Source organism: Falco biarmicus, chromosome 7 (assembly GCF_023638135.1).
Source record: "Falco biarmicus isolate bFalBia1 chromosome 7, bFalBia1.pri, whole genome shotgun sequence".
NCBI lineage: Eukaryota > Metazoa > Chordata > Aves > Falconiformes > Falconidae > Falco > Falco biarmicus.
In genome coordinates this window covers 21253373-21280731 of record NC_079294.1, presented here as the reverse complement: position 1 = coordinate 21280731, position 27359 = coordinate 21253373, and the positions used below count along the sequence as shown (strand labels likewise).

General features: G+C 39.4%; 1 protein-coding gene across 1 annotated transcript; it reads right to left on the bottom strand.

The window, feature by feature from the left end:
* Positions 1–37: 37 nt before the first annotated feature.
* SLC39A9 (solute carrier family 39 member 9) lies at positions 38–27307 on the bottom strand. The gene is made up of 8 exons (XM_056345037.1): positions 27143–27307; positions 26739–26856; positions 21485–21593; positions 11886–12077; positions 9317–9385; positions 8114–8199; positions 6153–6287; positions 38–4431 (listed from the first exon to the last, which is right to left on the bottom strand). Exons 2-8 carry the CDS (start codon positions 26832–26834, stop codon positions 4201–4203), a joined length of 918 nt encoding a protein of 305 aa, XP_056201012.1. The 5' UTR covers positions 26835–26856; positions 27143–27307; the 3' UTR covers positions 38–4200.
* Between the last annotated feature and the right edge of the window lie 52 nt (positions 27308–27359).

Sequence of the window (27359 nt, the reverse complement as noted above, 5' to 3'; positions counted from 1 at the left end):
ACCCCATGCAGTAAATGACAAGCCAACTCCAAAGCACTGCACCTAGTAAAAATTTAATATAATAAAACAAATTGAAACCGGCAACATTATTTTAACCATTCACAATTAAAGTGGAAAAATTATAAGGCAGCCATTCATGGAATGATTTTGTGTACAAATGGTTTGGAAAAAAGACATTAAAATTACAGTTCCATACTTGGAGTCAGGTAAACAGCAATGACCACGCAATGTTTTTCCCTGGAAAGCCAGGGCTGCTAAGAAATGTAATAAAAGGACAGTAAGAAATTTTTTTTAATTTATTTTTCAAAGAAGTTTGAGGTGAACAGTAATCTGAACCTCATCATAAAGAATCCGAAATCCATCATAAACTTCCCCACTATACCACAACCACTTCTCCTCTTTCCATCCCCAAAAGAATACGAATGCACTTTCCTCCTCTTCTTCCCAAATCCCAGCACAGAACGGGAAGGGAGCAAGAGGAGCACTTATTCCACAGCACCTCTTTCATTCTGCATACAGCTGATACCACAGGGACACATCTGCTACTGTCAAAAGCTCCTTGAGGGCTCTGAACTAGTTCCTGAATAAACTCAGTACTTTTCCTGGGTCTCTTGGATAACATTATCCTTTAACACAATCCACCTGGAAACAGTTCTTTGAAGTCAACAGCAGGTTTCTGTGTTTAACACCTAGCCATCTGACATGCCTCAACTATCAAAAATTCCTAACTTGCTGTGACAGCTCTGCCATCCTCACTGAAGTGAATGTCAGTGCAGCTTCTGCATCTGTCATGGAGCGCTGAAAAACAAGTATTTCCCTTCTTTACACAAGGAACAGCAAAAGAATTATAACAGCAGGGGAAGTACCTGGGCACACCAGGATCAACAGAAACAGCTTTAGTCCAACTCCTGTTGCCCATTAAGAAATCATTAACTGAAAAAACAGCCGATGAGAAGATTATAGATTTCCTAGAGGTATACAGAAGGACAGGGGGACATGCCTGGCGCTTGGTTAAAGCATTACCTGCTAGACCTGCTGCCACCTACCTCACAGTAGAAAACACAGGCAGAGATGGCTACTAGAGAGAGTAAGAGGAATCTGTTTGCACCAAGGTCCCCTGAGGAGTAGAAAATGATACCAGATGGCCCTGACTACATGCAGTGCTTGGATTTACTGTGACAGATGGGGAGATAGGTAAAAAAAGGGGCTATGATAAAATGGACCATTTTATTTAACTGATTAAAAAACTCTGCTTCAAGAAAATAATCCACCATGTGGAACTAACAATTTGGAAAGGCTTGACCATTTAATATTTTATATGCTCTTTGTCGCATAACGAAAAGCTCTGCAGTTTCATCTACAGAAGTTGAAATAAAAGTTCAACAGAGTTAAGAGGCAGCCAAGGAAAAAATGATGTTGCTAGTTCTAAATGGGTAGGGGAAAAAAACCCACCCACCATCACAGAAAACCTATCACTTAACCTAATGCCAAAATGAAAAGTACTCTTACCAGAATTTTTGTGCCAATTTTAAGTTGCCAATGTTTTCATTTAAAATCCCTCACCTACTGCTGTAACTTGGCCTCGTGAACCATTGAGTATTACTATTTCTGGTGGCTGCCCCAGAAACTGGAAACATGATCTGAGGGACAGGAGAAAAAAAAAAAAAAAGATGACCTCTCAGAAGTGACACCTCTTACCTTAATATGCCAGAGGTTACGTCAGCAGTGACTAGGCCGTCTGCCACATCTTCATCAATACACACTGATCCACATATGAAGGTCCTACCCACATGCTCCAATGCTGGAACAAAAGGCACGAAATGGAACCCTACCTACATACCTCCCTAAACTGTTGTTATTATACACAAGATGAGGCTCAAGTGGAACACAGTCAGGATGCCAGCCTAACTAGTGGCGTGGAGTGCAAGTGACAGACCACAGTTTAAAGAAAAAACCTTACTGTTTTATAAAATGTAAGCATCTGGTGCTGCACTAACCTGTCTCCTGCTTCTGCTGCAGATCTTGCAAACTCTTCAGCTTTTGGAAACAGTCACACAGAAAGATTAAGCAAAGTAAAACAGTGAGAATATCAAGGAAGAAGGTAGAGGGAAATCAGGAAGAGCACTGGGAGCTCTGGTGTGTTCCCCGTGTATTTTTCGCAGGTGTTGGCAACCTGTATCACTGAAGTTTTCAAACAGGTAACTTACTAGTTGCATGTGTATGTTGTAAAAAAAAAAAAAAAAAAAGACTTTAAAACATGCAGGAGAGGATCTCATCCATATCTGATTTTGCAGTGCCTCGTCAGAAGAGAATTAACTATCGAAGGCCTAATGTAAGAAAAATGCTTGCTTAGGCCTGATACGCTAACTCTACCTGAAAATACTGTCTTGTGGAAAAAGATGACTTCTAATAATTTTGCATTGATTATATGTAATGAAACACACAAACAAATGAGCACTTCTGGGGATCATACTAGGCTCGATCCTGGGATACACCTGTATTGTTACAAGGCCAACAACACAATCACTATCCAAGAGCCAGGCCATACCCATTGCCGAACAAACACTGCAGACAAACAGAACTACAAAAATGTAAAGAAGTTAAAAGGCACAATGGCCTATGTAGTATAAGCAATATATGGCATGAAAAATAGACACACTCATTCAAATGGAAGCAAGAAGCACTTTAGTTAAGGTATTTCAAGCCTTGAAAATCCACTTGATTAAAAAAAAATATTTGGCAATGTTATCTTTAAAAAGTGCAGACAGTATAGCTTAAAAAGGGTACAGCATTAAAAAGTTTTCCCCTAAAGAAAGAATTTTGTATTGAGTCTCTGCACATCAAGCATTCCTGACTTTTCAATGCACTACAGTTAAGAGTATAGTAATAATTTTGCATAACAGAAATTATGCCTGACAAGAGAAGGCTGTGCCTAGAAAAGGGAGGGATCTTTTATCACTCTTCTGCGGTGAAAGGCATCAGCAGTTAGTAGTAAGTCCTCCAGCAGATTGACCAAAACTGATGCTTCTCAGTAAGAGGCAAATGCCCAATTCCCAAAGGAAAAGCAAAATGCCCAACAGCTTCACTGGGACCCACCAGGTTGGGTTTTTTTGAGTCTTTTGTTCAGAATTTCTTTAGAAACACAGTACTCCATCTGTAGCATAAATATTTAACTAAACATCTTGTTTGGTTAACCTTAATACCTTTTATTTAATGGAACCTCCACACACAACTCCCAACTGGATTCAGTAGTTCAGACTTTTGAAAATGAACTAGTAATGTTCTCTGGTCCCCCAACAGCTGTCTCAACCGGATTTCTACTCCTCAGAGCCCCAAACGGCTTGATTTCAAAGGACACTATGGGTGCCTCTCTCAACAGTAGCAGCAGTGTAATCACGGTACCCAATACTGAATTCCTGCTAACATTTTTGGTGCCTACACTTTACTGACTTGGCAGAAGACCATCTTCCAAGAAATATTGCCATTTTAAAATTTATTAACAATTGCATAAACAGCCAAAATGCTATTCTCCTTGCTTCTATCCTTTGTCTTAAATAATGGAACACAGTGCAAAATTCATTTGCACTTTCTTAACCAGCTGATTTCCTACTCTAATCCTACACTTCTGTCTACATAACTTCTTTCCTATCAGCGATACTTCTGTGACAATAGCAGTGTTGTCCAGAGTTCCAAGTGTAGCCCATTTTTGCAACACAACTAGCGACAAACACTACAAGGATCAGTCACATCATCAGGACAACACAGAACTGATGGGGGAGAGCCCCCTTCTTCATTAATAAGTCTTCAACCTCTCGCAAGGCAGCCATCCTTCAGTTTTGCTCTCAGCTGTGAAAGCTGAATTGCAGGATACTTTGGTGTTTGCAATTTCATGACCAGTCGTTATGTTCTTCCCTGCTCACTCTTCTTAAACTCCAAATTCCATCTTCCCTGAGAATAGGGCCAGAAGTAACAATTAAAATAGCAAATGTCTTCAGAAAAGTTACATAGAATTTACATCCGGCTGCCAAAGTACGTTTTGCTACACTAAAAACCATCCTGGTATTCCTCATTTTGCAATCAAGGTTCCCTCTGAACTCCATAAAGTGGATGGGATGGATGATGGGTAAGAGATAATGATAAACTGAGCAGCCAACATTTACTGCTCACATCAAATCGAGGATAACTCTGAAATCTGAGCATTTAGTGATGGTGTCCAATGGACAAAACTAGAGGAATAAGGCATCCTAATACTAGGGCTGCAACCTCCAGACGACTGAGTCCTTTTCCTCCAGTTGATTCAGGTTTGTGGCTATGAGCAATTCCTCCTACTTCTGGGAGGACATGAACTGTGGCAACATAAAGAAAAGTCCCAGCAGAAAACAGCATAGCAACTCCGGTGGCATTGACTTCTGAAAGGGCTTCTTTGCTGCTCTGAAATAGAAAAAAAAATAAAAATTGAAAAAGCAAAAAATAAGGATAAGCAGAAGTTCTTCAATCAGTAATAAAAAAAATCCCTAAGTGTCCAGACAGTAGGATTTCTGTCAACTCTCATTCTCTCACAATGACAATGCTTTAATGTGTTGTTTTGTGTCTTGCACCTTATGTGTAGCAACTGGCATTCTAAAGCTGATGTGGGGGGCAGAAAAACACCTCTCATCCTAGTTAGTTCACTTCAGACTTCCAGGAACCCTTACAGAAGAAAGAAGTCAGCCCATGCAAAAGCACCTTGTTTGTGCATCTCATAGCAACACAAAAAACATCAAAATGACAGAATGTGCTTTGAAAAAATAAAGTTCAGATTACAAGGCCAGAAATTTTAGGTAGAACACTCAAGACTGACTTTTTCCCTTTTTGTAAACAGAGTTCAAATAAGATGTTAGCCTTTAAATACCTGGTCCCCTGCTGGTCAGAACGAGATTTGCTAAATTTAAGTTCCAAATCATGATTCATTCAACACTTGATTTGTATGTGCAAGTAAACACCCAAACCTTTCCCAGAATTTCCATGCAAACGTCATAAAGAAATGCATCTTCTGGATGAAAACTGAGCACCCTGTCACATTCATAGGAGGATTAAGATCATGCTACAAATCAGTAAACACAATGAAATTGAAACCCACTCATTGGTTTCAAAATCCTTTTTGAACAATTTCCAGCTCAAGTGCGATGTTAGTTCTCTGGTATACTCGCAGGTTATTTTTGCAAAGAGCGGAGATACATCTTCTGCTCTGGCACTACAAAACCACTGTGACAGCCCTTATGCCTTATCAATTCTCTGTTCTTTTTGAAGTGCAAAATGCAAAACCAACTCTTAGTGAGCCTACATCAAAAGAATGCTCTAACAGCACTCATTTCTGTTTACAAACTCAACCCTTTCTGCTGTCTCCTGTACTGCAATATTAAATATAACTCCTTTCCAGCAGGTAAAGGAATTAGCCCAAATGATTTACTTTATCTTTCCTCTCATGCCTTCAGCCTCACGAGATCACATTAGATTCTTTGCACCAGCACAGCCCACTGCAGTCAGCAATACAGGAGTGTCATAGGAAATGCTATGAGAAGCAAGAAACATTGAATTTGGACAGTTTATAAACTCATGTGCCATGACTCATTTCAGAGGCCATTTGTTGAATGGAGCCAAGAGAAGACTATGCTTTAAGGAGTATGAGAGGCAAAAAGGCCGTTCTAGCTGAGGATTCAGCTTCTGACACAGCATGAAAAAGACTTTGAACATATAGGACCAATGCTGGGATGGTGGGGGAAACAAACAAAGATTATTTTCTACCCACATATTAAAGTGTTGCATGCAGCAACACTGAAAATTGCTTAGTTATCTAGTCATCAGATAAAAGCTGGTATATCAGTAAATTGTTCTCAGCAGGGAGCAGCAGAAAGGAGAAAAGAGAAAACAGCCGTCTAAAAAAAAAAGCTACACAAAATTACAGAGTTGTATCACTGGTTCTGATGGTAAGCATGGGTTATTTTTTTGTTTCACACATTTGTATTGCTACCTTTTATCCACTTTTTTTAATCTCCATTCTGCTAAATTTTTGAAGCCGTTTGGAATTATGTTCTATGACACTTGTATGATATTCCTTTCCCCAAACTCCACCACTAAGCTACATTTCAGGCAGAACAAAATCTTAGACCTACCTTGCTTAGCCCTAAGTATGTCACCATTGACATAACAGGTGCTGCTAACGCAAAGACGAGCAAGTGTTTCCTAATTCGATTCCGTTCCAGCCCAGCATGCATCAGGAAGGAAACCAGGCCAAAGGCAGCTGGTGCCTGCAAAAAATAATATTTGCTGGTAATACAATACCTTCTAAAATCCCCTGAAATCTGAGATAAAGTTGAAATACAACTTACTACATTGAAATGCACTGGATTGGAAGAAATTCAGGGAGAGTACTAGTATGTTCAGTTAACTCAAATTAACAGAATTCTGCAGATTGCCCTACCTTAACAGTACCTAATGGAAACTCATGTTCTGGCCATCAGAGTACACATATTTGAGCAGTCATTATAAATATGAAATGTTCATTCTGATGAATCATTGCTATAATGTCTACATCTCAATTAACAGGTAATTTCTTTTTTTGTTCTGATAATACTACACATTCTTCGATGGACAGTTTCTTTACGTACAGCAGAAAAATTCTACAATTAACACAGACCAGGAAAAATTCCCAAAGATAACTGTCAGCCTCCACATGAACTAAGACTTAAGAGTTCTTTTGATTAGTACATCATTCAGTTTCATTTCTGTTCCCACTGGGAAGCAAACAAATACTCCCTTCTTCTCCTTCTGCTAGCATCTAGTTTCTTATCCACAAGCCATAGCTGTCCTGCTACTCACAGAATTTACTCTATTTTCACTCACAAAGACAACAGCAGTCCACCCTGACATTTTGGAGATAAAACAAGCTAAAATATATTGAGCATTTTTTATACACAGAATCTTTTTTTTTAACCTAGAAGAAAACCACGATAATCTTGATAATCTTTTATAGGAGAATTGTCCTCTTCTAAAATTGCAGAATTTCAGAAATAATTTAATTTTGAACATTAAGAATAATAAAAGCAAGTTTCACTTGGCAATAGCCATAAACTAAGCTTCATAGCAAGACACAACACTGACATTGCCACTAACATTTGAAGAGGGTTATGTAAACCACAATTTCTTGTATCAACAGTGAAGAAAAGACACACTAGATTGGGATTTCCTAACATTGTGAACTATGCAAACAATATTTTGGATGAGTGCATGACTAACTACTGTAATATATGCACGTGCTACTGTAAGTCAATTATGCATCTGCACACATACGCTTAGAACCTATATAGCTAATAGATACCTTTGCACAAATATCGAAGACAAAAAAGATCTTCCCAACTTCAAAAGCCTTTTTTTGCCTGTTACCATCAGAAAAGCGTTTAAGTTTTTCCTGCAGAAATGGCATATGACTGATGTTGAAGCTACTACAGTAACAGGTAACCAGCTGTAATTTAGTACACTGACATTAAGTTGTTTCAAAAGACCAATCCTTTAAACACTAAAACCCTTTGTAACAAATACCCTTCCCATTTTCTTAACATCACAGAAACAAAAAACTGTTGTAATAAACATAAAAACTGCTTTTCCTCCTTGAACACACTGCATGTACCTTCGTGCTTCACCCTCTAGAACTTCTCTGAATACATCTCTTAAAGCAGTAAGAATTTTGAGGGTTTACGTTTAATTTATTTATTTTTTTTTTTTTTAAAAAACACAGCTTCAGAAAAAGTCAGTGTGAAGCTGCCACATTTCATCTTGAGCTATTCTTCTCTCTCTACTTTTGGGAGAACTTTCCCAACCATTGCAACCAAGGCAGGCAGGACAGAGTGAGAATTCTCTCTCTCATTTGTACCCTACTCTGATTTAGCATCCATCATTTGCTATTCTGTCATACATCATGCCAGTGGTCCTTGAACATGTACTACCAACCTGTTCATTTCAATGGTGTTACACATTTCCATATTACATCACTACGGAAACTTAAGATCTTTATTACTTTCCGTATGCTTGAGGTCTTTTAAAGAAAAAAGCATGAATTTTCTGTATGACGACTTACCTTGTGCAACATAATGGCAACAAACACTATCAACTGGACACTAGTCTGAGAAGTAGAAGCTGCTGCACCCAATGCAACACCATCAGCTGAAACAGGAGCACAAATTCCTGGATCATTCTTCCACACCAGTTTCAGCTTTCCCACCCCCTCAACAGCTGACAGCCGAAAACATGCTGATTTGAGAAGTCCTGTTACTAAAAAGTGACATCAACAATACCAACCCAGCACAAATTTGTTTATTAAGCCACAGTCATTTCAGGACATGAGACAAACCCTCAACAGGAGCTGTCTCATATTTCTCCCCAAACCATACTGAGAATCTATTCAGTATTGACACTTTCTGACAAATTAGAACCAGGTAACAAGTTTAATTATTTTAGTCTTCTGTAGAAGTGTCGTCTTGTCTAAAATAAGAAATCTGGTTTAGATTCTAAGCATTAAAAGATTTTTAATTATTATCCTTTAAATGAATTTTCTAACATGAATACTACTGTAAATACTTTTTTACCATTTAACATATACTGTCTAAATGAAAAAGTAAACAGATATGTTAATCATTAATATATAGTCACTTTTAGTGATGAAATATTTTTGATCTCATGACTCTGACAACCTTCAGCAGGAGAGATTTAAAAGCATCATATTTACACTACACATGTACAGTGAAGAATTACAACATGAACACAGGTTGACTGCAACACATGCACAACTTTTTCAGTCCTTGCAAGTCAGCCCAAATACATTTCAGTCAAATCTTAGCATTCCAGCCTATAATATCCTTTTTCCCCACAGTATATTATTTTTCTTAAACTTAATTTTTTAAAAACGCACAGGTCATCTGCCGAGCAAACCCAAAGGTGTTTCATACCACTTATCAAATGTGTTAACATGCATTGAAATTTAGCAGCTAAAACAGCCAGCAAAGGAACTGAAGAAGCAGAGAGGGAGCGTCACACAATTTTTCAGATGGGGTGGGGAAAAGTAGTGAAAATACTGTACCCAAATAAAACTCCATGGAACATTCTGAGCACTGGAGTATGTTTTCCCCAGTAAGTTTTTGGGAAGACCCTTAGTTCTCCCTGGCCTGTTTTTTTGTAAAAAGCCACTTTCAGAAACAAAACTCCAGTGTTTCTAGCACATCTGAAGATGAGCCATACAGCAATGCAAGTCCTTGTCAAGTGCTAACAATAAGTCCCATGTTACCTGCAGCATGGACTACTAGTCCCAGTGTTGTGGTGATTTTGGAGTTGCCTGATCTTGCAGCTTCTGGATCTGAAACAGTCATTAGAAAAATTTGGATAAAGAGAAAAAATACAGTAATTATGCTGGAAGAAACACTCTAAGTATCACTACACCTCTCTAGCAGGTGCTTACACAGTTACATTTAAAACTAGCACCTTTTGTATTTCTGCACTAGATTCTCTGCAGTCTGATACCCAACACCTTCAAATCACCAAAGTTCTTCCAAAAATCAAGTGAACAGAATCATAGACACCTCTTTGCAATTTACAGAATCATTGATATAGGCAGAAGCAGTTGTTTTTCTTAACCCCCTGAACCAAACGTTAAAGTTCTGTGCTACCAAGGGGAAGAAAAGCTAGTTTTGCATGCCCAGAATCCAGAGGTGCTCCAAGAGTCAGGATGATTATCCCCACATAGCCCAATGTTGGCATTTTCCCTCAGGTGACAGTCTGGGGCAGGCTCTTTCGCACTGATTCTCTGGCAGTTCCTAGTCAGCAATAAATTCTACCTTCATGGCAGCCGTTGCAAAGATCTCCCTCCAACGTTACACACCACAGAGAAGAAACACAGCCAGCACTGCTTAAGATCCCTGTTTCAACTGCAATTGTATGACTGCTCCTCCTCTGAGGACACTACAGGATAGCTCACAACATGACACAACAGGGCAATATCCACCACTACAGTGTGGTGGATCACACAATCAGCAGTGAAACTGTTATAAAAAATCACTGCAATGAACAGTGAACAGGGCAGGTAAGTCCTACACAAGTACAGAAACATCTTTTAACTCAACTGTTTAATTCCACATAGCTGAACAGCCATTATTTGATTATTCTAGTGGTCTAAGTGGTCAGTGAGCTGACTGCAAGCACAATTACACAGCTATTTTAGTAAGTCTGCACTGCCACCAAAATTAAAAGTCCAGTCCTGTTCCTTTCCTCTTGCCTGTCCCCCCACCCTCCAGTCTCTCTTTTCATGCCCAGGCACCCAGCAAGTTGCCCAGCAAGTCAGATCAGGAAAGCGAGCTGGCTAAAATCTAATGTATTCTCTCTTGTCTGATTGATCTTCTGAATCAAGGGAAGCCTATTTGAACAATTAATTGCCCAAGCTGCATTTGGATGACTGCAATAGTGTACTCACATCAAACAGGAGATAATCACAAAGAACATTTCCTTTAGATTTGTTTTGGATTTACCAGAACTAAACACACCCAAAGAGAGTCCCATTTGATTTCACATCTCTGTTATGGCCTACAGTATTTTTCTAGTTTAGACAAAGTAAAATCTAGCCATTTGGGAGATACTAAAACTACCAGACGCTGGTTCAAATGAGAAAAATGGTTTTTTCTTTGGTAGTTTTAAATAACATTACAAAAACACTACTACATTTCATGTGACAGAGGTACAGACTAGATAAAAACTTTTCCTTAATATTCCATTTCATAGTAACTCTAACACCATAATAGACCATAGTCTATTTTTCCCTGGTATTTGCTCTGATCAGAGATCTAGGAAAAGATCATAACCCCTAGGAACCAAGAATTCTCCTGGCAGTTGCTCACCTGCGTCCCCTCATCACCCTCACTGCCGCTGTTCCCTTTAAGCTCTGAAAATCAGCTAGCCATGGCTGTGGCTCCCTTTACACTTCCCCAGCAACAGAAAGGTGACTGCTCCTGCACTGGCTTACTTATCCCACCACACCAATTCCATCCAAGCATTTGCATAGCTGCACTGTAAACTGCCAAGGATCCAACCAAAACATAGCCCCTCTCCTTTTTGCATGTTTTACTTTTCCTTCAAGATCAATTCCTTAATTTTTGAGGGCCAAACTCTACCAGATGAAATTATGTGGGAGAAAACGAGCAGCCAAAGGCACTAAGATACCTTTCCAGACAACAAAACACCTTTGGTGCATTTCAAGCTACAGCTTGAGCATGAAGCCACAGGTAGGAAACAAAGGTAACTGTAGGCATTTTTATAGTCTTGCAAAGAAGTTGCAAAATCTTTGGTCTACGCAGGAAGTGTTTTGAAGTAAGTGAGGTTCTAAACTAGCATGGGAATCCAGGCGTTCAGTTACAGTAAAGGGCCAGAGCTTACATCTAGTCATTTCTGCAGTCTTAGTTAAGACACTTTCGTTCTTTGCAATTTTTACCTACATGTATGACAATTAAGCAGGAAAAACAAAGATAAGACTAACCTGAAGCTTTTTCGAAAGCCAAAGAAATCCCCTATGTGTGATACTGTAAAAAAGACAGTAACTCAAGTGTCAAGTCACCCTCAACCCCCACACCCCATGTGCTCATACAGTTATTTCATGTTAGCAAAACAAGCTCTCAGATTAAGCCTAATTCCAGGATAGCTTTCCAGCACAAGCATTTCACACAGGCCTTGCTTTATGTTTGTAAAGCACCTACTGTAACTCCGGACATGACTGGTCAAATTAAATCCCAGTAGCATTTAAAAAAATTGCTATTTTTTGCTATAAAATTAAGACTAACTAGTAAGTCTAATTGAAGTGAATCTTTACTTACCATCTGTAGAGTGCACATGAGAGCTGCCTATCTGATCCACCAACAGCATGAAGACAAAACCGAGGACAAGGGATACACCAATGTAGGCATGCAATCTGGAATGATCATGGCCATACTCATGTGCAACTGGGATTTCTGCTACCTTCTCAGACTCAATCACACGCTGCATCTCACTCGCTGGGTGATGCTTCCCTGCAGCAGGCAAGCAAACAGATTAGGAGACAGGAGACTAAACATGGCATGGTCACTTTTCTCCTCCTTTACCAGAAGAGTTCCTCATGCTCTCTTGGACAAAAATCCTCATTTAAGGTCTTAGACCATTTTCTTAGGGAAGCACACATTTGTCTGGCTGGCCTCTCCAGCGTGCCAGAAAAGCTGTGGTGTGGAGAAGCAATGAAAGCATTAATACTTAATAAGCCAGGCTATTGTGTTTAAATGCTGAATTTAAAATACAAATTGATTGACAAAAAATGCTGAATAATTCCTTTTTCTAACTGAAGTTGTCAGTTTTGTCAGTATTCAGATATGCTGTCAAGCACTTCAGTCATCATCTTTGTTTAAGTGAGAAAATACAGGATGAGGAGATAAAACAGGTTCCATCCACTAAGAGGTCTAATGCAATCTTTACAAAGATTAACTTTTTATCTCAAAGCATCAGTCTCTAGTTATAAACAAGTTAGCATTGATACACTCCATTAATATGGACAGGAAAAACAGTTAAGTCAGCACACTATCCTACAGATGTCAGTACCATCCTAGAAACCCAAAGTCCAGGCCCTGGGGTTGAATGTTGTGTGGTTGTTTCCTTTCCCTACACAAGAATTAATTGCATGCTGCACCCCCAGCCCCCCTCAAAGACATCTACTTTATCTTACTGAGCTACCCTGAAATGAGGTAAGCTCCAAAGACCAAAAATCTAAGAAGGGGAAAGATTATGACTGGACAACTGTTTAATTAAGTTTCCATGGTATAAAATCATTTATTTAGTGCACAGATCATAATTTACAAACATCTTCAAGTATTTCATAGGTTAGTAACAGCAACAAAAGTCTCTACCTACAATGACTTCTAGAAAGCAGAGATGCAATATAACTGTAACATTAAAGTTTTACAGCTTGCCATTTGCCCAGCATGTGTAATCTGTATCACAAGCAAATACCACACACAAAATTCCTCCCAATTTCAAAAGAAATTTACATCAGTCTCACTCTGAATTTACACAGGCTTAAAAAGAAAGAAGTTTTTTTTAGCACATGCATTTAACATTTCCAGTAGTCTTTGGCCTAATGACTCCTGAAACAGATCTGTGAGATCGTCCAACCTTGTTCATGACCACAGGAAATTACTGCTTCTGCAATCCCATCTGACACATAGGGCAAATAACATCCAGAAGTACAGAGGATTTTCAGTACTAAGGCCAATCTTTGGCCAATACATTTATGTGAAAGATTTAATAAAGTTGTTTTTTTTAAATCAAAATTCTAGGTATTGTTTCCAGCTGGTAAGCAAAGAATCATGTCCAAAACTTCCTTCACCAACAGCATGCAGAAATAAACTGTTAAAAAGGTACAAGCAAAGATCAGGAACAGGGAATTTTGAATTAAGTTCCTAGCTACTATACAGAGCACAGTAAACATCTGACCTCTTGGTTTCAGACTCTGTCCTCAGACTCATCTATATAATTTTTTTATTATTATTTATTTCCCTTTACAGCCTCTGGCAGAGACAAGACACCGGGCTAGAAAGCTCTTTTGTTGATGCAGAAGAGGCTCCTTGGCATACTTGTTATTACAAACAGTTGTACTTCCACAGCAGGCAAGGCAGTTTACACACAGTAGGTATTACTCAAATGTTTTCAGTGGGAGAACAGACATAGTAAACCTACTTCCAATTCTGTCACCCCAGACGGGACCCTAGCCTCCAGTGTCTGATCCTCTCATCTCCAGACACCCAACAGCCAGCAGCAAATGAGTTTGCCTGGGATGTCTGGAGCAGGAGGCATTGAAAGGTGAGTGTTAAAATTCCCTGAACAGATTTGGTGAAACTATTGCAGTGGGTTCAAGTCCCTCCCCTGCTGCAGTTTGCTTACAGGCATGCAGCCCCATCAGCAAAAGGCACACACAGAAGGGAGTCCGAGTCCCTCTTATTAATTGAAAACAATGGGAAAACACTCCTAGCATAGAGAAGGGGATGCTCTTAACTGAGGTACTGGAAAATTGGAAAAAGATTGTTGGTACAGTCAGCTTGACAAAAAAACATGCAGTTATGTTATGTCAGGAAGACTGGCCATTCGCAACAAAAGCTGGTAGTCCAGCACAATGGTGGCCACTCTAAGGGACTTCTGACCAGCAGAAATTAGCCTTTTTGCGATACTGTGTGGGATAATTGGGCTTGGGAGCAGAAACATTCAGTCTGATGGCACAGGAGGGACGAGACATAGCTGAAGGTAATGCTTGCTTTCGCAGATTCCAATGCCCTCCAAAAGTCCACCCCACTTTATATGCCAACCAACCAATCCGTCACTTGCTCTCTTTCTTCACCTCCTACCTCTGCTTTACCAGCAGCTGGACTCTACCCTAAGATTTCTAGTGTTTTGCCTAATCCTGCCACATTACTGCAGGGAGGTGGAGGCAACCCCCCTCTGCCACCGTTACATGCGTTTACTAACACCAGCAGTTTAGCTTTATGGATAAGTAAAATGCTGAGATCAGGGGAAGAGACCAAGAGATACGCTCAGGTTTTTTGTAATGAATGCACTGGATATAACCCAAGCTGGGGGGACACCCAGATACTTCTGAGGGAATTGTTCCAGCCAGATGAACAAGATAAAATAATTAATAAGGATGCAGAACTAGCACCACAAGACAGAGGACAGAGAAATCCCTGGCTGGTGAATAATCCAAACTGGGATTATAATAATGCAGAAGATAGAATCGCATGCCAAACAACACTCTGGAATTTAGCACAAGCCATCAGGGCATGTGATGAGTTAGGAGTAAATTGGACAATTGTGCAAGAAATGCAGAAAGCACCTAGACAAACACCCCAGTGATTATTAGGGATGGCTTCAAGCAGCTTTGTTGCAATTTTAACATTATGGGGGAATGAACCCACAGAATTTTAACAACATGCTAGCCATCAGTGTTTTTGTGGATTGAACAGCCCGACATACAGAAATATTTCAAAGAATGTATGCCAGGCTAGCAAGGGGAAGCTTTACAGGAAAATTTTAAGTGTGGCTGTATTTCATAGAACAGTTTGGGTTGGAAGGGAGCTTTAAAGGTCATCTAGTTCCAACCACCTTGCCATAGGCAGGGACACCTTCCACTAGACCATGTTACTTGAAGCCCCATCCAATTTGGCCTGAACACTTACAGGGATGGGGCATCTACAACTTCACTGGCCAACTTGTGCCAGTGCCTCACCACCCTCATGGTAAAGATTTGTGCATCATGGGCAAGAGGAGAAACAGAATCATGAGCAAGTGAAAGAAAGAAAGAGAACAAAAGAACAAGAAGCTAATATACTGGCAGCAGCTTTAGCAACAAACTTGAAAGTGAAAGGTATAGGAAGGCCAAGCCCAGGATTCGAGCTGAGGCCAGGCAACACAGAAAGAAGGACAGAGAAAGCAAAGGAAGAGAGTGTTATTACTGTGGGGATTCAGGACATGTACAGTAGGAATGTCCCCTTTGGCCATGAGGTCTCACTAGAGAAGGGAACTGCCAATGCAGAGTTAACCTGAGAAAGTAACTCACAATGACAGGAGGCAGGCAACCTTGAAATCCTTGGGGAACTAGAAGGACTAAGAATTTTTGCTATGTGGGAAACTCAACTAGATCACCAAGGACCTACAGTAGGTAGAGGGCAGAGAATTTGAATTTTTAGTGGATATGGGAGCTATACAATCTCTTCTAAATTTTATCTCAAAAAGGATCTAAAACTGAAGGCAAGATTCTAATACACAAAGTCACAAGAGGAGGGGGAAAGAGTTTAAGTAAGCCTCTATTAGTAACAACAGGAAACAAAAGCATACAAGGAAGATTTGTATTGGCAGAAGAATCTCCAGCCTGTTTGCTAGGAAGAGATCTTTTACAAGCCCTAGATGTAGAATTACACACTCATTCCTTCAGGCGATAAGTAACTACCAAATGCCCAAACACTGCAATAAGAATACCAGAGCTGTTAAAATCTATGCCCATGAAGTTACGGAGCAAAACTGGTACCAATGTTGGATTACTAATCTCAGCTCAACCTGTAATTGTCAAAACAAAGGGAAGAGCTCTACCAGCCACAAAACAGTACCCTATTCCCCTACAAAAGCAGATAGACCGATATCCGGCCCAAGAGATTTTAGAAGTATTTTGCTATATAATACTCCCACACTTCCTGTAGAAAAGAAAAAGTTCAATGAAAATGGTGATCCAGAATACGGTTTTGTACAAGATTTGCAGGCAATTAATCAACATGTAGTGGCTCCTCACCCAGTACTGGCCCTTTCACAGTACTTTCACAAATACGTCGTTGGGCAAAACTGATCTAACTGCCACTTTCTTTAGCATCCCACTCAGTGAAAGTAGTCAGCCCTTAATCAGCTTTACATGGAAAGGACAACAGCTGACATGGACATGTCTCCCCCAAGGGTTCACAGGGTCTCCTCTAACTTTTTCACAGAACCAAAGGGAAGGTAACTTTCCTTGATTACACAGAACTCTGAGAAAAGTCTTGTTGTAAGTCAGATAAAGTTTATGATTTAGTCTTCAGAAATGTTAATAGCAGATGTTGCACATTTCATTGTACCAATAGCAACAGCTGCTGTCTGACAGTGTCACACAGCCTTACAGAAAAGGTTAACGCAACTTGTGAAAGTATCATCCCAGTGCTGACAGCCATCCCTCAGCTCACCATGACAGTATCAGCCCCAATTTCAACTCCACAAATAAAAGACGAGTTGATTGCACAAATTTCTAAAATTAGACTGTATGTGATCAAATACAGGCCACCAATGAGTGTTATTTAATCCATCATGGTCTCTTAAAAGATTAGAACTACTGATGCAAACTAGTATCTCTACAATCAAACCCGTTTACCATTCCTAAGCGCATCCTATGCAGGATGGTTACAGAGGCAAACCCTCACCTCTCCAAAACAAACGTGAATGAAGATGTGACTGGTATCTTGGGGACAAGTTCGAAAGCCTTAAATAGTATAGATGCTGAAGTACTTTTGAGTAAACGAAGCACAACAACACATGATATAAACAAATTGAACACACACTGCGATTCTCACTAGCATTGGGGACTAATCAATCGCACCTGATATACTGTCTCAATCGGAAAAAAGTTAATGAAAGGTACTATCAGGTAACTGCAGATGTATTTGGTACAGTCCAAAATAATGTTTCTCTAGCTGTATCCAAGCTCAACTGTGGATGCAATCTATAGTAGCAACAATTACAAGAGAAAGTGAAGAGGGCATCTTACCCACTGAAATTCAAAAGGCGATCTGGGAAAATGCAACCGAATTAAAAAAATAATCCAATCCTGGTGGTATTTAGTCAGTTTTACTTCTGATCCCATCAACAACAAGGCCACAGGTTTTGTTTTAACAATACACAATGCTTCAGTATGCACCATATGGCCAATCATTGCATTAGGATTAAATCACAATGGATCTATACTCTCTCCATTAGAAGACAGACTGAGGGCCCCACGAAATGGAAACAAATGGGCAACTGTAGATGTTAACACGTGTGTTGTACAGGAACAACAAGGATTTATTTGTAAGAGTAACACCATCAGAGCTTAAGACGTTGAACAAAATGTTTGCCACTGAGGTACATCCCAATGAACGCCCTGAAAAGGTAGTTGTATATACTGGGAAAGGATGTGTTAGTATGAGAACTCTGTAATTTTATATTAGCAAATAGCATTACTGTTGATGCCAGATATCATTCAATTATTTGTGTCTGCAACTTCACTATAAGTATGGGGTACAATTTCAATTATTCAGCTCCCATCACATCAATTGTTACAATTATATATATTAATTCAAGATTTATCGCCCACCCCCATGGGAATGAATCTTACATTGGTAAAGAAACTGTTACAACATGATGATTTGTATTAATTGTTAAAATGTACACAGAATAATGGCCAAAAAACTAATTACTGCCAACCACGATACAAAAGTAGTACACTGTATACTCAAAAAAGTGAAAAAGGATGGAGAACATCATTGGTGGAAAACCATCCTGGAATGGTCACCAGCCACAACAGGGATTTACAATCACATATTGCACCCAGTAGCGATTAAGTTTAACCTCGTTACACTTATTACTTACAATAGTATATAAAATCACGAAGAACATTAGTGTGCCTTGAAGTGACTTTGAGAACTCTGTTCGATGTGTTAGCAGGAATGCTTAAGAGAATCAAAAGGACAACACTTAAGGAACATTGGACTGAAATTGTCTGGAGTTAATTGCTTAGCATCAGTAGCTAAATTTGCTGAAGCCTTAGGCTGCAAGCTGGGAACTTTGACCCAGATGTGTTGAACTTTTACCTAATCCCATAAAAGAGGGCCTCAAGAGTTGGTTTGAGCTGGAAAATATGGAAGCTACAACCATCTGCAGAAACCACAACCTCAGAGGAAAGAGAAAAAAATGGACCGCCCAGAGACAACAAAGAGACCCAATGAAGAACCAACTGGAAGACCCCAGATGTTGATATAATTATATATTAGTCCAGTGTGTGACATGAGGAATGGGAAACTCAGACTGTAAGGGGTATAACTGCCCAGGAATTTCCTTGTTCAGGGTCCTTCTGCAGAGGCACCCAGCCTGAGCTGTTTCTACTGCTGTGCCACTCAAATTACCTTATTAAAGCCCGAGACTCTGCTACAGGATACCTAGGGTGGAGAAGCTTCTTTAACAATTTACTAAAAAAAACACAAATAAATAATGGCAACAGAATGGAGCACAGCATATATGAGGGCTTTCCCAACATCTGTTGCTTAAGTGACAGAAGTAAAACTTTTGTCATTTTGGGGACTCTTGGTTGGCAACTACTCTTCAGAAGTTCTAGACATTAACAGCAAAATCTTGACTTACTCCAGCAAGTCATCAATCTTCTTGCTGGAGTATTCATACATCTTGGATGAGACAACTGTACATCCATCCCATGGTACAAAATGTTCTCACAATGCCATGACTACAGACATAGCACATCAGAATAGGCTCGGTAGCCCTTGAAAGATTTCACAAATGTATCTGCTGAGCAACACTGATCAATAAAATAACTTCAGACCACAAAAGATTGTTGCATCTATATTAAAAGGTTAACTTCTGATCATCTCAAGTGATAAAACATAGTGGGTAATTCAGGGCAATCTTTCTGACAACGGTTATGCAGTCTCATCAGTTAAAGGACTGAAGCTGCCAAAGGGATTTTATTTGCTGGTTATACTCAAACCAAGGTTTCACTACACACATACATTGTTTACGACCAAGTAGTAATCATGATATGCTATTTGCTCTCAGCCTACAAGGTCAAAAATTAGAAGTTATTTATTCTGTGGCCTGTGGGAAAATACAGAAGTTATAGTAAATGACTTTTGTATCAATCACAAACACCTGTTTTGATAACAAGCAACCAGTCCCAGAGTTAAATTACACTTGGAACTGGGAAAACAAAGTCCCCTGATTTTTTTTCCAGTTGTAGGAATGTATCTCGACATTTCCTTAGGTGCCTTTGTAGGTTTAATTATGTAAATGGATGGATTTAAAAAAACAAAATGCACTGAAAGCTGTTAAAATTCTCATAATTTTAAGCTTAACTTTGAATATCCTACTATTGTAAGAAAAATACAGATTTAAATACAAAAAATATTTTTAATACCCCCTATGAATATTGCCTCTTTGCAATACTAACAATAAAATAAATATCTTTATAGATAGACTGGCTTTAGACATGATACTGTGAGTTTGGAACCGAGTTTTAATTCCTACACAGAACCAATTCTTTTCTCCTCTATAAATACTTCTGACACTACCACTGCAGTAATGGGAAGGGACTTTTTTCCTGCACATACTAAGCTTTGTTACAGAGCACACAGCTCTAAACAGCAGGCTGTAGATTTTATACATGAACAGTATACCCCATTTAGTGAAAAAAAAAAAACCCAAACCACCCAAACATTTATAGCAATTGTACTTACTGTTAGCCATACCATTACAAGAAAAATGTAATCTACTTGGAATTAAAATTGAATTGAGAGCAAATCCACAACTACAGCTCATTAGAGACATCCTACATCAGAGTGCATAAATTACAGTACAGTATAAAAGCATAATCAGAGGTTCTTTCACTTCTTGATAACGGATGATTCTATATATTATCTTCAGTTTAGTTTAAATCTAAGCAGAAACATTTATTTAGTGGAAACTAAATGAGGATCAATTAAAAAAACAGAACTAGAAAGAAATTTAGATGTGTCAAAACAAGAAAAAATTGTAGTACACAAAAAGCAGAGTATTACAATTATATCTTAATACCAGATTAGCAACAGCAGTTCATCAGACACAAAGCTCTCTACAGCCTCAACTTTATAGTCCTTTCTCCTGTTACCGCTAAGTTGTTGCTGTTTACCTTCAGACAAATTTCTGAATCAGCATACAGGAAAAAGCTTATACACACAATAGTAACATAATAGTAATGTAATAGCACAAGACTCCAAGCTAAAGCAAGATTTAAAGTGCACTCCAAATAGAGATAACGAGCCCTGAATACTTGAAATAATGTCATAAACTCAAATTGAAGTTTACTAAGACTTTGGGGCATAAGATGGAGGGATGCGAGTGTGGAGCACAAGACAAAATCGCTGTTAGCTTTGAGCTATTTGTTAGAGGTTATGAAGTTTTGAAGACTGCTGATGGGAGACTAGAATCTGATGCTTAAATTTGGAGCCACGCACAGATATCTACATGTGATGGACAGTACCACCCAAGCAAGAAATGCTTCCTACTCTGGGAATTAGCCCTATATAACCGTAATTTTCAGCCAGTATATTAAGATAACTTAACTCCAAAACACTCTTCTGTTTTAAAGGAGGAAATTCTTATCAGGGCAAGTACATATACATCTATAAAACACTCCCTGCAATCACTTTAACAAAAAGCAATCTAAACTACAAAGAGCAACAGCAAACAGTCCATAATATCATTCTCCACCAAAGGTATCCCTAACCCCCTTTGAAGTGCCAGTGAAAGTTAAACTTTAACTCTCCCCAGAATAAGGAATGCTAGACATGACCTGGCATAAAAGGCTGTAGTTCCATAAACAGTACAGTACCTGGACCCGCAAATGACTGGATCGCTCAGCAAGAGTCATCCATGCACAGCCTGACCACATCCCTCTGTTAAATCACCATAAACTTGCAACATCATGGCCTATGGTGCTTTTGCGACTACGCAGGCTTTGTGTCATGCTGCTGTGAAACCTTTCCACCATTCTCATTTTAAAATCCCTAGAAGCAAGCCCCAGTATATCATAACACCATGACCTAAGTTATCTTGAACAAGGCCATCTGGGTTTAGTTCTTACCCTCCAAAATGTCTTCATAAAGTGCATGTACTCCTTCTGGTACAATGACAGCCAAGGCAGTTCCACACAGCAGCCCAGCACCCAGAACAGTCACCAACTTTAATCTCTCCTGCAAGAAAGTACAAAACAAGTATTAGTAAAAATGCTTTCTTTACTCTCCCTTATTAACAGACAGGAGGGAAGGGGAAAGGAGAATGATCCACAAAACCTTTTGCCGATTTTTAAAGAGCCCCAGTTGTATAGTCCCTATATTTATAACAATTAACTTTCTGAAAAGTGAACATACCCAGCACCTGATGCAATCAACTGAAGCAGGAAATAAAATTAAAAGATGACCTATGTGACTGTTAACATCAGACAAGAAATGAAATGTAACATACTTGAAAACAGCAAGAATCGCTAAATTTGGCACTAATGATTATTGGAGTCTAATTCATCATCCAGGGCCTCAAACTGCAAGGCCTGCAGAGACAAAGAAAAACTGAAAGTGCCTGAATTTTGAAGCATGTTTGCAGCTCTACAGTTTATCTCCATTCTATGTTTGTTTTCAAACACATCTTTCTTACTAGAAATGATAATTAAACATGCAAGTTCCCTAAAATCTCTGCTAGGTGTAGCACCACACAGGATAAATTTTCCATTCCCCAAAATAAACAATCGAAATAATAAAAGAAAATACAAGAAAGAAAAACACATCTACAGATACAAATACATTGGTCAAGGAAGAGTGTAAACTGTTAAGTCAGCTATATTTGTGTAACAGAAAAGGCTAAGCAAAGTTTTAGGACTACAGAATGAGAGAAGGAAGATTGTAGAGGAAAGAGCAGCATGAGCTCTAGTTTCACCTACAGGTTTAGAGACACAGAAGAAATGAAGTTAAGCTGTTACAAGACTGTTACATGACAGATGAACTGTATTTCAGTCTCTCAGTCAAACAGCCACTCTTGTGCAGAAGGTTGTTCTAAGAACTGCCATACTTTAATGGGTTTCTATTTAATAGGGTATCACTGAAGAACACTTTCTTTAAAAACATAAAACTGTAGCTAAAAGTAATTTAAGAGAAAGATACTTTTTCTTCTACTTGAAATACTTGATTTGTGTTCCATGTATTAAAAAAAAATAATAATGTGCCAGGTGAAGTTTTAGAACTGCAGTATCACAGCACTTGCAGAATATCAGGTAGCTATGAAATAGGGCAGAAGGGACTGAATCCCCAAAATAGTTCCAAATCCAGAATTATAATAAATTATTTAAAAAGGCTTACTCAAATGATAGTTTGAATGAGGGAACTGAACCAAACTGATAATGGTGAAAATACACATTCATGTCAGTCTTTTTTTTAATCTGATTAGAAGATGCATAAAAAGAATAATACTGTTCTGCATTTACAACCATTCCTAAGCCTTCCAGTAGGATTTTAAAAGGCATTAAAGTCTGTAAAGGCATTTAGGGCAATATGAAACAATATTCCACTCTCCATGTAATTACAGACCATGGCAATCCCCTTTCTCCTCTGCAAAGACAGGTTTTAAACTAGAGTTGTTACATCAGTATTGCAAATTTGCAATTAAACTCTAGCATAAATACATGAACTTCATGTTTTTATAGTAAAGAAAAAGAATTTAATTTTTCATATTCCAGCAAGAACTTCTCCAAGATTACAACAAACCACACAAAGTGTTTGTAAGTACTTGCTACTATTAGTAAGCATTACCCTCCTAGTTATAGTCTAGTCTTGGGCAAAAAGCTTAGAGAGATATCACTCCTCCCAAACTGACTAAATTATGTTTTACCAATGCAAGAACAGTTTATTATTACTTTTTGCTTCCTTGTGACTACTACATTGACAGGCTAAAGTCAAAGCCATGTACTGAAAATCCAATTATATGAACATCTAATACTAAAATACAACAACTTGCAGAGGCTGTGTCTCATTATTTCTGTTACCATACCACATGGAGCAACCACAGGAGTTTAGATCCTCCCAACAACTGCGTAGCACACATTTTATGGCAGAACCATCATCATCTTCCATGCACAATGAGATGTCTGGGTGCTACCAAAATATTAACATTAGCTACTGAGCACCTGGAGACAGAGCTCAGTGTTTGACTAACAGGAAACCACTTGTTGCATATCCTTATTATGCCATCTGTTCTCCTTCATGCACTGTAATGACAGAAGTTGTTCAGTCTCACCGAAATAGGCAATGCTCACACAGAACATCTAGAGAGATGCAAACCCAACTTTCTGAAAGCAAGCCAGATGTGACCATAAGGGAACAATACAGCATTACTGGGGAAAATACAAACAGTAATATGCAAGAGATTAACACCTGTAAAATTTCCACAAACATGCACTGCATACTGGCATATGTGACAATTATACTTGGCAAATTGTTACACAGTGGCAATCTACATGAAAAGATAATCTTCAACACCCATGGTTCATAATGCTGTTTTGCAAAAATTCAGTATCTTACAAGGAAAAACAAGATCTATACTGCAGCACTGTCACCTCTTTTACATACATCTATAAACACAGGGAAGACTGTCAGAAGTAATACTGTTCTGCTTGCTTTTATTTGGGCATCTGTGAATTTTAGAGATCCATAAAATAATACACACTAAAAAGTTACTATTTCAAGAGAAGTCTCCACCTCCTTTTCAGGTGAGAATACTTAAACACAGTGAACACAGTGATCTAGTAACTGCAGCCTACCCAGACAGGCAGAAGTCATTAGTTTTACCCAAGAAATCAAACCATTTCAGTTACAAAAACAATTGTGTGTCTCTTGTTAAAAACAACAGCAACACAGGAAATAGTGCTAAAAAACGCACAGGAAAAATCTTGAATTTCTCAGTTAGTAAGCTGTTCCACTGCTCAGTGTTGGACTTAAATGGCATGGCATCGAAACTCTTAGTTGGATCCACAAAAACTCACACCTACTTCCAGCAGCAAGCAGTCCCAGTCCAGTCAACAGTGCCTGCGCCTGTTACGCAAGCAAAACATTAAAACTGCTAGAACACGTTTTTTTTTATATTTGTTGCATTTAGACTACAACTTAAGAGGTAGCCTCACAAACTGGTATAGTGTTGTTTCCAGCCCAAAGTTAGCACAACAGAGTACTATTAGTACTATCAGTAAGTTAGAATTAAGCTGAAAGGGTATGTCTGTACCTTTTTACCACCTATGTTTAGCCACACCTGGCTTTTCTGGATTTTTAGACTTTAAAGAATATCCACATCTAATTAAAAGAATAGAAACTAGCATGAAATTGGAACACAACCAATAGGTTTCATGACAAAAAAATCATCTGAAGGAATGTATTAACAATAATGAATAATTTTATTGTTCTCTGGCATCTGGGGTATATTATGTAAAGCATTCATTTTTGTTTTCTGCTTAACCATAAGTAGCCAGTGGGAGAAGGCATTTTTCCTAAGGCCATCTGCAAAACTTTCTGCAAACCATATAATGCACAGTCCAGACAGTCATTTCAGTTTGAAATTGTCCTTGTTGCAGAGCCCTAGGCAATCATTTCAAACAAAACAATTTTAACTTCTAATCAAACACTTCCAGGATTAGCTATTTACACATAATTTGCAAAGATTCTGCTCCTCTTTAAGCATAGCACGCAGATACTTAAAAGTATCCAGTTTAAATCAAGTGTAAAACTTGAGTCAAGTAATTCTGAGAGTTTAAGATATCATAATAAACTGGATTGCACATGTGCATGCTGTTGGTAGAACACTGCACACACAAAAGGCTAATACATACAGAGCAGAGTGCTCTTTTGGATCCACAACAGATCTGTAGCTGTTGGAAGCCCCAAAAGGTTTAGAGCCCACTGATTCAACTATGTAATTTATATTGTTGAGTATCTATTAATTTTAATTATGTACTATATAACTTACAAATAACATAAAACCCATAAACACAGACCAAGAACTCTGCCTTCAAACAACACTGAATATAAAGTCAGAGACAACAGGTGACTATCACACACATATATAAGGAAATGCAAAATTAAATAAAAAAAGACCGTATTAGCATGCTACGCAGTGTCCTCAGAAAACCTGCAAGAAAATCATTTTTAGTTTTCAGGGCAAAAGTGAGTTTTGAAGAGTGAGACAGTGGAAGCAACAGCACTGAAGACATATAAGGAAGGTCTATCAAAGCATCAGACAAAGCACTTGCAAAACAGAACTATGCTAATGTTTATGTAAAGACTTCAGAATATATTGTGAGGTTTCAGTTCATTTAGCTGAACTGTACTGTTACCCAAAACAGACTTTGCTTCATCACTCCCAAAGCCTCCTTGTAATAATGGGACCAAAGCACAGGTGCAACTATCTGAGACTTAATGAAAGAACAAGTCACATCTCTCTTCCAGCACTTCCCTTTCAAAAGCAGCACTGCTCCCAGTAGAAACAGGAAACCTTTCATAACGGAGCTCTTGCTACCTTAGAAAATTAAACTCACTACACCACACCTCTAAGGAATAATCATCATTTAGAAAGAAAAAAACCTTGGATATCAGAGAACATTAGGAGACTTCCAAAGACTGTAACAACCACCTTAATTATTTCTTAGAAACACCACACCCAAAAACATTTACCTCTGAACTCTTGTACTGCTTGGAAATTCATTCAATATATGGAAGACTCCCTCTCTCTTAATACCTTAAATACCCAAGATATTTTTCCAAAATACTTGGCGCTACATGAGGTAGTAACATAACTTGAAGTTGCATTGCAATCAAAGGGCTAAGGTTTAATTTTCAGCAGCACAAGCTGTGAACTGAACTGTGAACCAAAACAAAGTTTCCTGGGAACCTTCTCAGAATTAGTTTCAAAAGCCCTAATTTGAGTAGCCAACAGTCACATAATAACAGTTAATCTCAGGCTTCAGTAGTTTCTGACATAAGCGTCTAAAATAACCATGACCAGCTCCTATCATTTCTTTCCCCTACATGCTGAGACTTTGCTTCACCTGTAGCAGATACCAGGCTCAATCTGGCTCATTTAAATGACTTTTATACGCACTGCAGAACAAGCATAGTTTTACACTGTTATTTTGAATGAAAATTAATACCGCATTTGCAACTCCTTTAAAGATCTTTCAAAAGTTACATCGTCACGCCAACATCATTGCCTTACTTGCAAGGGGAGGACACTAACTCCTCCTGGTAGCTCTCTCCACCTAGTTTCTCCCTTAGCAACCAGCGAGTAGTTTGGCGACGCTGTCTTACCTCGGAAAAATTAACTGCCAAGGGGATAATTCCTGCCACATAGCAGGCGACCAGCATGGCCAGAGACAGCAGGCAGATGGAACGGAAGTCATCCATTTCGCTGCTTTCTGTCCGGTCCCTTAAAGTGAAATTCAACAGCAACTTTTCCACCTCGCCCCGCACGCCTTAACCCGTGCAGACACCGAGCTCCCAGGAAAGGCTTTCAGCCATGTCTCTCTTGCCCGGTGGCTCCGGCCGGCTCGGCCCCCAGCGGCGGCCCCTCCGGGCCCGGCGTGCGGCAGCCGCTATCCCGCCGGCGCCGCCCCGGAGCGCTGCAGGGTGCGGGCAGGGAGCACCAGCGCGGCCAGGGGCACAGGTAGGGAGACACCTGCGCGGCTAAGGGGAGGGGGCGGCCCAGCCCTCACCTCAGGCAGCGGGACCTTCCCCCTTCCCCCGCACCCCACTGCCCCCAGGGAGAGGCGGAGGGACGCAGCGGGTGCCGAGGCGGCTCCTCGTGGAGAGGCAGCCTGAAGCGGGCCGCGGCCGCGGGGAGAAGGCGCAGGGAACCTGCAGGACCGGTGCGCACCCCCCCTCACCCGCCTGCCCCCACCGCTGCCTCGGAGGCCAAGTGGCACCTCCACA